Source organism: Labrus bergylta, chromosome 23 (genome assembly GCF_963930695.1).
Source record: "Labrus bergylta chromosome 23, fLabBer1.1, whole genome shotgun sequence".
NCBI classification, from domain to species: Eukaryota; Metazoa; Chordata; class Actinopteri; order Labriformes; family Labridae; genus Labrus; species Labrus bergylta.
Window position 1 is genome coordinate 1576900 of NC_089217.1, and position 11574 is coordinate 1588473.

At 45.7% G+C, this 11574-nt stretch overlaps 2 protein-coding genes across 6 annotated transcripts in view; both read left to right on the forward strand.

Moving 5' to 3' along the window:
* Nucleotides 1-15: 15 nt before the first annotated feature.
* On the forward strand, nucleotides 16-8492 carry svopl (SVOP-like). Of its 2 annotated transcripts, none has more exons than XM_065951228.1 (16): nucleotides 16-172; nucleotides 3253-3423; nucleotides 3565-3656; nucleotides 3752-3850; nucleotides 4043-4114; nucleotides 4234-4358; nucleotides 4841-4904; nucleotides 5045-5170; nucleotides 5788-5916; nucleotides 6422-6495; nucleotides 6583-6779; nucleotides 7139-7250; nucleotides 7522-7603; nucleotides 7686-7775; nucleotides 7860-7973; nucleotides 8067-8492. In XM_065951228.1, exons 2-16 carry the CDS (start codon nucleotides 3318-3320, stop codon nucleotides 8076-8078), a joined length of 1494 nt encoding a protein of 497 aa, XP_065807300.1. In that variant the 5' UTR covers nucleotides 16-172; nucleotides 3253-3317; the 3' UTR covers nucleotides 8079-8492. The 2 variants fall into 2 exon arrangements, with proteins under 2 accessions (XP_065807300.1, XP_065807301.1); XM_065951229.1 differs by having other exon boundaries at nucleotides 3568-3656.
* Nucleotides 8493-8639: 147 nt separating this feature from the next.
* The window catches only part of mical3b (microtubule associated monooxygenase, calponin and LIM domain containing 3b), a 22873-nt gene continuing 19938 nt past the window's right edge, over nucleotides 8640-11574 (forward strand). For all 4 annotated transcript variants that reach the window (XR_010665127.1, XM_065951222.1, XM_065951224.1 and 1 more), the window contains exons 1-4: nucleotides 8640-8791; nucleotides 9949-10318; nucleotides 10411-10618; nucleotides 10700-10816. Coding sequence is in view for 3 of the 4 variants with exons in the window: in XM_065951222.1 (XP_065807294.1) it covers nucleotides 10049-10318; nucleotides 10411-10618; nucleotides 10700-10816 (595 nt within the window). In the remaining variant the exon portion in view is untranslated. The remainder of the gene's footprint in view (nucleotides 8792-9948; nucleotides 10319-10410; nucleotides 10619-10699; nucleotides 10817-11574) is intronic.

An 11574-nucleotide genomic window follows, 5' to 3' on the forward strand; every position in this document is an offset into this window, starting at 1 on the left:
CCCTCCTGCCCCTCCTGCCCCTCCTCCTCCCCCTGCTCCCTAGTGACGGTGATACACCTGAGCCAGGTGAACAACACTTTACACCGGAATATCTGTATATCTCATTTCAACCTCTACTTCAGCCTCAGAGGAGAAAACCCGGACATCTCAATCGTTTAAAAACGTCCTCTGCGTGAGTACATTGATAAGTTATAAACCTTTTTTAATGTGAACAACACTTGTTGATCGTTGACTTCCTGCATTAAAGTGAAGCTAACACCAAGCTAATGTGACAATTCGATCATTACACCGTAACATCCTCCACATGTTCGACTTTAATCGACCACTCCTTTTGACCGATATTCGACTAAACCGTGAAAACCCTTCAGCTAAACCCCTTTTAAAAATCTGTCGCTTTGGAGTTTTCTGTCTGCAGAAGGTGGGGTGATGTTCAGACGCGACTGCAGAAGAGTTTAAATATATCAAACTTGTCCATTGATGAATTTGGCTTGCACATTATTCACCTTCAGACTCTTCAGGTAAATAAACAGAGGCTTGTCTTCCTGCTCTTATTTGATTAAACTAATAACCTGCAGTTATTTTGTGCAGAGGTTCAGATTTATTCAAATCACTGACTGCTCCTCGGTTTGTTAAATATACGATCTTTGTTTTTAAACCTAAAAGTTCTGGAGTAATGAGCAGCCGGGAAGCGAAAACTTTAAATTTATTTTTAAAGGTGCACTAAGTAGATTTAATCATGACGAAGTGAAACAACTCTATGCTGTGTTTTCTGAACTGAATACACAAACTTTATTCAAATAAAAAAAATGGGTCCCTGAACTCTCTTTGGAGTTAAAAAGCGACCAGGTGAGTGACAGCTTCAGTTCCAGGGACCACATGTTCCTCTGAGGACACTTTGTGTACAGAGTTATGAACATAAACCGCAGAATCTGTACATTTCTCCAACTTTCACATTTCTCTACAAACTCCATAGTGCACCTTTTTAAGAGAGTTTGGCGGAACTTGATCTCAACCAGAAAAACGAGTTCAGGAATGCAGAAAGCTGATTAGAGTTTCTCCTAAAAAAGGTTTAAAAACGAACAAAAAGAAAAGGTCAAAGTTTACAGAAAAAGCCCCTGTTTTTTTTATTTTTTATTTTATTTTACAGGGACATTGCATATTAATTATAATTTCTGTAAATATGCCAGAGTTACCCAAAAGGCTAATTTTCATCTGTTGTCCCTGGCCAGATTTTATAAAAGGCTCCCTAAAAAAACAAAACAAATTCAAACATTGCTAAAAGCTACAAAAACAAGTATTAGTAAAAGCACGTATCCAATAACCTACTAAAGTAACTGTAACGTGCACACAACAAGACAACATGTAACACTATACACAATAAACACATACAAATTACAAATTACACAAGGCCACATAAAAAACATTGAGTGAGCTATACCTGAAGCTCACCTCAACAGACAACAACACGCAGGCCACATTCATTTAAAAAACAGCACACATTCATCAACAACCAGACACAAGGGGGCAGCAGCGAGCAGAACAGGTTTAGTGCTGGCAGATGTGGTTATCAAATAGCCAGTGTTTCAGATGTGAACTAAATGAACGATATGTGTTGCTCTCTCTGATAACTGTTGGGATGTTGTTCCATTCACGTGAGGCTGGAACAGAAAAGGCCGACTGACTAAAAACACACTTCGTTAGAGGAATAATGCGGTCGCCTCTTGAGACACCCCTCCTGAAGTGATGTGTGTTTGTTCATATGCTTACAAACTCTCTGAGTGGGGGAGGGGCCAAACCATGTGAGATTTTAAAAAGGAGCATTTTTGTGTTTAATCATGTTCTCCCAGCTCAGGAGGTTGTATTTTCTGAGGATTGAACAGTGGTGGAATTGCTTTGGTTTTTTGTCTAAAACTTTTGTTGTCTGTTTATACAAAGACTGTAGTGGTTTTAATGTGGTGGGACTTGCCTGAGACCAGCTTGTCATACAGTAGGTCATATATGAGAAAATCATTGAATGCATGTACATGTTGGCTGCTTCAGTGGACATGGAGTTTCTGATAAATCTGAAGTTGGCAAGGTTAAATTTAATTTGTTTACAGATTTTCTTTTACATGTGCTTTAAAGTTCAGGTTGGAGTCAAGTATAATGCCAAGGTATTTGAATTCACAATCTGTAGTTTTTCTCCTGACACATGTATGTCTGGATCGGATATCTGGTTTGAGTCATTTGTTTTAGTGAAGAACATACCAACAGTTTCAGACAGACACGTTAAGTTGGAGACAGCACTGATTAAGCCATGCTGTAATTTTGACCATTGCGGTTGTTAGTTTTGAAGCAACTTCTGCTTTTGTTAAACCATGCATACAAAACTGTATCGTCAGCATACATTTGAATGTTAACCTCAGGACACACAGATGGCAGGTCATTTACATACAGGCAGAATAAAAGTGGGCCCAGTATAGATCCCTGAGGAACGCCCGTGGACAAGCAGAGGGCGTCAGATTGATAATTAAGTATTCGCACACTTTGAGAGCGGTTGGAGAGATATGATTCTACCCATTTCAGAGCATCAGCAGAGAAATTAAAGGTGGATAACTTAGATAGAAGAACCCTGTGATTTACAGTGTCAAATGCTTTTCTGAGATCCAGAAAGACAGCACCAATAATGCCACGGTTATCTAGCAGTGATTTGATTTTTTCAATGAAGAAGCAATTAGTTGTCTCTGTTGAGTGGTTGGATCTGAATCCAAACTGCATTGGATGCAGGTGATAAGAGTTGTTGTTCAGGTGATGTATAATTTTCTCAGCCGCCCATTTCTCTGCAACTTTAGACATAAAGTTATCACCTTATTTCTTAACATGGCAAAATGAAATTTGTCGTGGAACAGTCTGGTCTTAATGGCTATTTTCAGTGCCAGATCTCGCTCTTTCATCAGTTTTAAAATATCTGCATTTATTTTGTTTGTTTGTGTTTATTGTTTGTGTTTAGTGTAATAATCTGTTTTAATGTGTGAAGCCAAATTAAAAAAACTTTAAATGTATCTGACAGTAAAAACGATGGGTATGCATCTTATCAGAATAAAACAAATTATCAGTCTGCATGTTTGAATAATAACAGACACACTTTCACTCTGAAATCCAGACCAACCAGTGAAACCAGTTTATCAGTGTACGATGCAAACACACTGAACCACATACTCCAAGATTTTAAAAATAATGAAGTTGTGATAAATCTTTTTTTGGACCCTGAAGGTGGGTCACCTGTGGAGGTTTGCTTTATGTCGCCGTGTCCTTCCACAATAAAGTGCTGAGTTTGAATGGATGACGGTATGAAGACTCAGCTGGTGAGCGCCATCCACCTGCAGGATGTGGAACTGCAGGAGAACCCTGCAGACAAGCAGCCGGGCGCCAACAACAACCGCAGTGAGTCAGAAATCAGAGAGTTCCTCCTCCAGCCACCAGGGGGCAGCACCTCCTGTCCGAGCCTCTTTAATTACCACATTGTTTTAGACTTATTAAATCTCAGGTGTTTAAACAGAAACGTTACCTGTGTCACACTCTCAGCAGACGAGACGTTCACTGTCGAGGAGGCCGTGGAAACTATCGGCTTCGGGCGGTTTCACATCCTGCTGTTCATCATCATGGGCAGCGCCAGCGTAAGAACACCTTTGATTCAGGTTACCTGTTGATCTGCAGGTGTATCATGACCAGTGTGTATTAAAGTGTGTATTGTTGTGTGTGTGCGTGACAGATCGTAGAGGCGATGGAGATCATGCTGCTGGCTGTCGTCTCTCCTGAGATCCGCTGTGAGTGGCGTCTGGAGGACTGGCAGGTCGCTCTCGTCTCCATGGTGAGTCGCTGAGTTCTGTCAAAGGTTATTTAACGACTCCTGATATTAACTGTGTGTGTGTGTGTGTGTGTGTGTGTGTGTGTGTGTGTGTGTGTGTGTGTGTGTGTGTGTGTGTGTGTGTGTGTGTGTGTGTGTGTGTGTGTGTGTGTGTGTGTGTGTGTGTGTGTGTGTGTGTGTGTGTGTGTGTGTCAGATGGTGTTCCTCGGCTTCATGGTGTGTGGAGTTCTATCAGGATACGTCGCAGATCGGTACGGACGCTGGAAGGTCAGAAACACGTTAATCTTTTTTTTTTTTACTGTTGTACATCGCTGCATATGAACACATAGTGAAGGTGTATTATTGTGTATTTTGATGCATTGTTGTGTATGTGGTGTGTATATCAGGTTGTGTTCGGGGGCTTCGTGTGGAGCGCTTACTTCTCGTTGCTCACGTCGTTCGCTCCCTCGTACGGTTGGTTCATCTTCCTGCGCAGCATGGTGGGCTGTGGAATCGCAGGAGCATCACAGGGGTCAGAACACACACACATACACACACACACACACACACACACACACACACACACAGACACACACAGACACAGACACACACACACACACACACACACACACAAAAACACACAGACACACACACAGACACACACACACACACACACACAGACACACACACACACACACACACAAAAACACACACACACACACACACACACACACACACACACAGAGACACACACATACACACACACACAAAAACACACACACACACACACACACACACACACACACACAAAGACACAGACACACACACACACACACACACAGACACACACACAAAGACACAGACACACACACAGACACACACACAAAGACAGACACACAGACACACACACAAAGACACAGACACACACACACACACACACACACACACACACACACACACACACACACACACACACACACACACACACTAACTTTCATGTCGTCGATGTTTCAGGTTCGTGTTAAAAACAGAGTTCATTCCAGCAAAGCATCGAGCGTACCTGCTGCCTCTGGCCTCCGTAAGTCTTCATCATGATCTCCCAGCATGCTCTCTGTCTCTGTGTGATGTCATCATGATCTCCCAGCATGCTCTCTGTCTCTCTGTGTGATGTCATCATGATCTCCCAGCATGCTCTCTGTCTCTGTGTGATGTCATCAGATCTTCTGGATGTTGGGCTCCATGCTGATCATCGTTCTCGGGATGTGTGTGGTTCCCACTCTGGGCTGGAGGTGGATGATCAGGATCTCCGTCACCCCGAGCATCATCCTCATCTTCCTCTTCAAGGTGAGAACACACCTGTCTGCTACCTGTCTGTATTCACCTGTCTGCTACCTGTCTGTCTCTCACCTGTCTGTATTCACCTGTCTGCTACCTGTCTGTATTCACCTGTCTGCTACCTGTCTGTCTCTCACCTGTCTGTATTCACCTGTCTGTATTCACCTGTCTGCTACCTGTCTGTCTCTCATCTGTCTGTATTCACCTGTCTGCTACCTGTCTGTCTCTCATCTGTCTGTATTCACCTGTCTGTTACCTGTCTGTTACCTGTCTGTCTCTCACCTGTCTGTATTCACCTGTCTGTATTCACCTGTCTGCTACCTGTTTGTCTCTCACCTGTCTGTATTCACCTGTCTGCTACCTGTCTGTATTCACCTGTCTGCTACCTGTCTGTCTCTCACCTGTCTGCTACCTCTCTGTCTCTCACCTGTCTGTATTCACCTGTCTGCTACCTGTCTGTATTTACCTGTCTATATTTACCTGTCTGTCTCTCACCTGTCTGTATTCACCTGTCAGCTGTTAGATGACAGGTGTTGTGTAGTAACTCAGGTGTTAGTTTACCTGCAGAGATCAGAACAGGTGGAGAAAGAATTAAAGCCGTTTCCTGTCTGTGTTTCTCTCGTCAGTTCATACCTGAGTCCGCTCGATATAACGTGTCGGCAGGTAAAGTTCAGGCCGCCATGGACTCTCTGCAGAAGATCGCTGACATGAACGGGTCGTCTCTACCTGCAGGACGTTTGATGGAGCCACCTGTGGTCTGTTCACACCTGATTTCTTTTTACCTGAACTCAACATTTCATTCATATTTGTTTTGATCACACGTCTTTGTCTCTCCTTCCCTCTCTCCTCTCTCCTTCCCTCTCTCCTCTCTCCTTCCCTCTCTCCTCTCTCCTATCCTCTCCTCTCTCCTTCCCTCTCTCCTCTCTCCTTCCCTCTCTCCTCTCCTCTCTCCTTCCCTCTCTCCTCTCCTCTCCTCTCTCCTTCCCTCTCTCCTCTCTCCTCTCTCCTCTCTCCTCTCTCCTTCCCTCTCTCCTCTCTCCTATCCTCTCCTCTCTCCTTCCCTCACTCCTCTCCTCTCCTCTCTCCTCTCTCCTCTCTCCTCTCTCCTCTCTCCTCTCTCTTTCCCTCTCTCCTCTCTCCTCTCTCCTCTCTCCTATCCTCTCCTCCTCTCCTCTTCTCAGTGATTCCCTTAAACATCTGTCTAAGGGATCTCACGTCCTTGTTGTGATAAATTGAGTGAGAAGTTGCTGTTTGTTTCAGAGTGAGAGAGGCAGCTGGAGGATTCTGCTCAGTTCAGTGTACAGGAGGACGACCCTGCTGCTCTGGTTCTCATGGTAACGCCTCTCTTGATGCAGCTTTATGGTTAATGTTTTACGGGACCGCTGTTGTTCAGGTTTGTGACCATGGCGTTTGTCGGTCAGGTTCGTGGCGTCCTTCGGGTACTACGGCTCGGTGCTGAGCAGCTCGGAGCTGCTGGAGAAAAACCTGCTGTGTGTGAAGGACGCAGATGTTGAACACCTGGTCAAACACCGCCATGTGGACGGGCTGTGTTACTGCATCCCCTTTGGACTCAACGACTACCAGACGCTGCTCATCAGCTGCCTGGGAGAGGTCGCCCGTAAGTCCATGAGTCACCGCCACGCCGACGACCCGCCGCAAACCAAACGCTGTTCAAATGTATCACAATTTAATTTATCTGTCCTCTCTCCTTCCCTCTCTCCTCCCCTCTCTCCTCTCCTCTCCTTCCCCCTCTCCTCTCTCCTCTCCTTCCCTCTCTCCTCTCCTCTCTCCTTCCCTCTCTCCTCTCCTCTCTCCTTCCCTCTCTCCTCTCCTCTCTCCTTCCTGCTCTACTTCCCTCTCTTCTCTCTCCTTCCCTCTCTCCTCTCCTCTCCTTCCCCTCTCCTCTCTCCTTCCCTCTCTCCTCTCCTCTCTCCTTACCTCTCTCCTCTCCTCTCTCCTTCCCTCTCCTCTTCTCAGTGATTCCCTTAAACATCTGTCTGTTGAACGTTGTTGGACGTAGGCTGAGTATGACTATTATGCAGATGCTGGCAGCCATTTTCTTCCTGATGCTGAACATCTGCACCACCATGTGAGACACACACACACACACACACACACACACACACACACACACACACACACACACACACACACACACACACACACCAAACAAAATTGTCAAAATGTTCAATTCTTTGAAACTTTCTTTTAAAACAATAAAAAAAAGTGAATACATTTTTTTTTTAACTACATGTTTTGAGTGAAGACCATTGGCTTCACTCTGAGGGAGCGGTGGTGTCGTCCATCTGTATACAGTCCCTGCACTACACTGAATCAGTTCGTCTGTTGTGTGTCTACAGGTATGGATTCACCGTTCTTCTGTTCCTGCTCCGCTCGCTCGTCTCCATGAACTTCAATGTGGTTTATATTTACACCGCAGAGGTACGAACACACCTGAAGCACACATATGAACGTCTCATCGACCTGGTTTCAGGATCCGGTAACAAGGTGTGTTGTGTCTCAGGTGTATCCCACGGCGGCGCGCTCTCTCGGGTTGGGTTTCTGCACGTCGTTTAGTCGTATCGGGGGAATGATCGCTCCTTTCATCGCTCAGGTGAGTTCACAGTCCTGACACTGATCCTGTCAGGTGAGTCCTCAGGGACTCCTCCAGCCGGGTTTGACTCTGTGTGTACTTCAGGTGCTGATGTCTCAGTCGGTGATTCTGGCGCTCTGTCCGTTCGCCGTGGCCTGTGTGGTCTGCGCTCTGGGAAACTTCCTGTTGCCGATAGAAACGAAAGGACGAGCACTGCTGGTGAGCGAGTCATCACTTTGTCTGAACTTTATTTAACTTTATTTATTTATAATTAAAACTTAATCTGACACTTTGTCTCTGTTTGTCTTTCAGCAAAACTCCTGAGGAATAATAATTATTATCCCGATGGGACTGGAGAACGCTGCTGTTATGTTAATAAAACGTTTTGTAGAGTGTAAAAACTTTTTGCTGCTTTGAATTGAATGAAGTCTCAAAAGTTAAGAACTTTAAGTTTTTGATTCTTTTGAATCATAAACTCGTAAAAATGTAAATTTCTACATTTTAAAGTAGAATGATGTCACTTTAAATTCTCATCGCTGTTATTGGTGCAGTTACCACCTCTGACCACTAGAGGGAGCCACTCTCTTTACATGTGACTTCATAACAAGTGTGTAAGTTTAAATAACTTAATTAAATCACTTTATTTAAAGTTTTATTAATGTCTGAAATTTAACTTTTTTTCTGTTTGTCACTAAAAAATGGATTTTAAGTGCCAATAAAGTTTGTTTTTTTAAATAACGGATAACTCCTGTGTTTGATTATTTCTGTAGTTTCAGTGTGACGGCCTCATGGTGGCGCTAATGTGTCTGCAGAACATACACTGATGATGATGATGATGAAGATGATTTCTGACTCCTGATCTTCTTTCTTAAATCCTGTTTGCTCAGACACCCTCGGATTAAGATTAGTGTCTGTGCTCAGAGGGGGGCGGAGCCAACCCCGCCCCCGCCCCCTGACCTCAGAGTGTGTGTGTGTGATTAGGGTGGATTTAGACGTAGGCTGGCAGCAGTCGAAGATGGAGAGCGGCTCTGTGAGACGTGAGTACACACTGACGCATTTTAGACAATCCACACTTTCTGACTGTGTGTGTGTGTGTGTGTGTGTTTGTGTGTGAGTGTAGGCTATGTGTGTGTGTTTCTGTATGTGTGTGCGTGTATGTGAGTGTGTCTGTAACTGAGTGTTTGTAGGTGTGTGGGTGTGTCTCAGAGTGAGTGCGTGCGTGTGTGTGTGTCTCAGAGTGAGTGCGTGCGTGTGCGTGCGTGCGCGCGTGTGTGTGTGTGTGTCAGCTGCTTGTATTAAGTCTATTTAGTCCGTATAAACATAATTGGTTAGATAAACAGTAAGCAGTAGATGACAGGATGTGTGACAGACAGGTGACAGGTGAGCTCCTGACACTGTGTGTGTGTGTGTGTGTGTGTGTGTGTGTGTGTGTGTTTTTAAGCTTACAGGTTTGTAGAGTCAGATTCTGCTGACAGTTAGAATTTATTATTTCAGAGAAATTGTGATTACAGTTTGATTTAATTTTTAATTTAATCTTAATAATTTAAAGAAAGGTTTGTTTATTCATTCTATAAACAAATTGTGTGTGTGTGTGTGTGTGAGAGAGAGAGAGAGAGAGAGAGTGTCTTTGTGTGTGTGTGTGTGTGTGAGAGAGAGAGAGAGAGAGAGAGTGTCTTTGTGTGTGTGTGTGTGTCAGAGAGAGAGAGAGAGAGTGTGTGTTGGTGCTTGGTACTGAGTGTTCTTTTCTGTATGAACCTCTTTGTCTGATTTTCCTGAACAAACACACAATGAGACATATATATTATTCACACACAAACTAACACACACACACACACTGAGAAATAACACACTCACTCTGAGACACACACACACACAGAAATACACACTCACTCTGAGACACACACACACACACACACACACACACACACTGAGAAATACACACTCACTCTGAGACACACACACACACACAGAAATACACACTCACTCTGAGACACACACACACACACACACACACACACACACACACACTGAGAAATACACACTCACTCTGAGACATACACACACACACACACACACACACACACTGAGAAATACACACATCATGCACACACACTAACACAAGAGTTCAGTGATTTAAAAACAGAAAAAGTTAAAAATAAAAGAAGCTGATTGGTCGTCTTCGTTGGTGTTTCAGGGGCGTGTCTCTGACGCCACGAGGAGAGCCGGACTCTGTCAGTGACATCATCACCGGGTCACGACCTTCCTATGCTGCCCTGCGGCATCCGGGCGTTGCCATGGGAGACGAGTCCTACCCAGAATGTCGAGCCCAGGAGCTGTTTGACGAGTTTGTGTCGGCGTCGACCTGCAGGGCGGCGCTGTTGTCCTTCGGTCAGCTGTGTGAACACCTGGGGCTGGACCGCAGCGCCGCCGCCGCCGAGAGGCCGCTGTACCGGACGATCAAACAACGGCTCAACTACTGGAGGGCCAACGCGCTGTGGGCCAAACTGGACCGAAGGGCCGCACAGCCCGAGTACATGAGGAACCGCGCCTGCTCCGACGCCACCGTCAGTTTACTTCATCACACACACACCTGTAATGTGATCGTTACATTTATTCATATGTGAGCCTCCCTCCCTCCCTCTCTCTGATTGGTCAGGTCGTGGTCATAGGGGCGGGGCCGTGTGGTCTGAGGATGGCGGTGGAGCTGGGGTTCATGGGGGCTCGGGTGGTGCTGCTGGAGAAGAGGGACTCGTTCTCCAGGAACAACGTGCTACACCTGTGGCCCTTCACCATCCACGACCTGCGGGGCCTCGGCGCCAAAAAGTTCTACGGGAAGTTCTGCGCCAGCTCCATCGACCACATCAGTGAGTCTGTGTTCCATTGCACCGGTCTGTCTGTCCTTTATCTACTACACCGTCCAATCAGCTGCTGCTTCCTGTGTGCAGGTATCCGTCAGCTGCAGCTGGTGCTGTTGAAGGTGGCGTTGCTGCTCGGGGTCGAGGTTCATGTGAACGTGGCGTTCAGGAAGCTGGTGGAGCCGCCTGAAGAGCAGCACAGACACAGTGAGAGAGGGACTCACTCGCCCACTCACTCACTCACTCACTCACTCACTCACCCACTCACATCAACACCATGATGATGTCATCATTTGTGTTATTTATCTTTAACTTTCAGCACTGAACATGTTGATACAACACACACACACACACACACACACACACACGCACACACACCTGGAGACAGAACACACACACACACACACACCTGGAGACAGAACACACACACACACACACACACACACACACACACACCTGGAGACAGAACACACACACACACACACACACACATACACACACCTGGAGACAGAACACACACACACACACACACACACACACACACACACACACACACACACACACACCTGGAGACAGAACACACACACACACATACACCTGGAGACAGAACACACACACACACACACACACACACACACACCTGGAGACAGAACACACACACACACACCTGGAGACACAACACACACACATACACACACCTGGAGACAGAACACACACACACCTGGAGATAGAACACACACACACACACACACACACACACACACACACACACACACACCTGGAGACAGAACACACACACACACACACACCTGGAGACACAACACACACACACACACACACACACACACACACCTGGAGACAGAACACACACACACACACACACACACCTGGAGACAGAACACACACATACACACACCTGGAGACAGAACACACACACACCTGGAGACAGAACACACACACCTGGA

Coding starts and splice junctions, on each gene's coding strand:
- svopl (XM_065951228.1), top strand. CDS start 3,318: ATGGATGACGGTATGAAGACTCAGCTGGTGAGCGCCATCCACCTGCAG. Junction 3,657..3,751: donor TCATCATGGGCAGCGCCAGC/GTAAGAACACCT, acceptor TGTGCGTGACAG/ATCGTAGAGGCGATGGAGAT. Junction 6,780..7,138: donor CTGCCTGGGAGAGGTCGCCC/GTAAGTCCATGA, acceptor TCCTCTTCTCAG/TGATTCCCTTAAACATCTGT.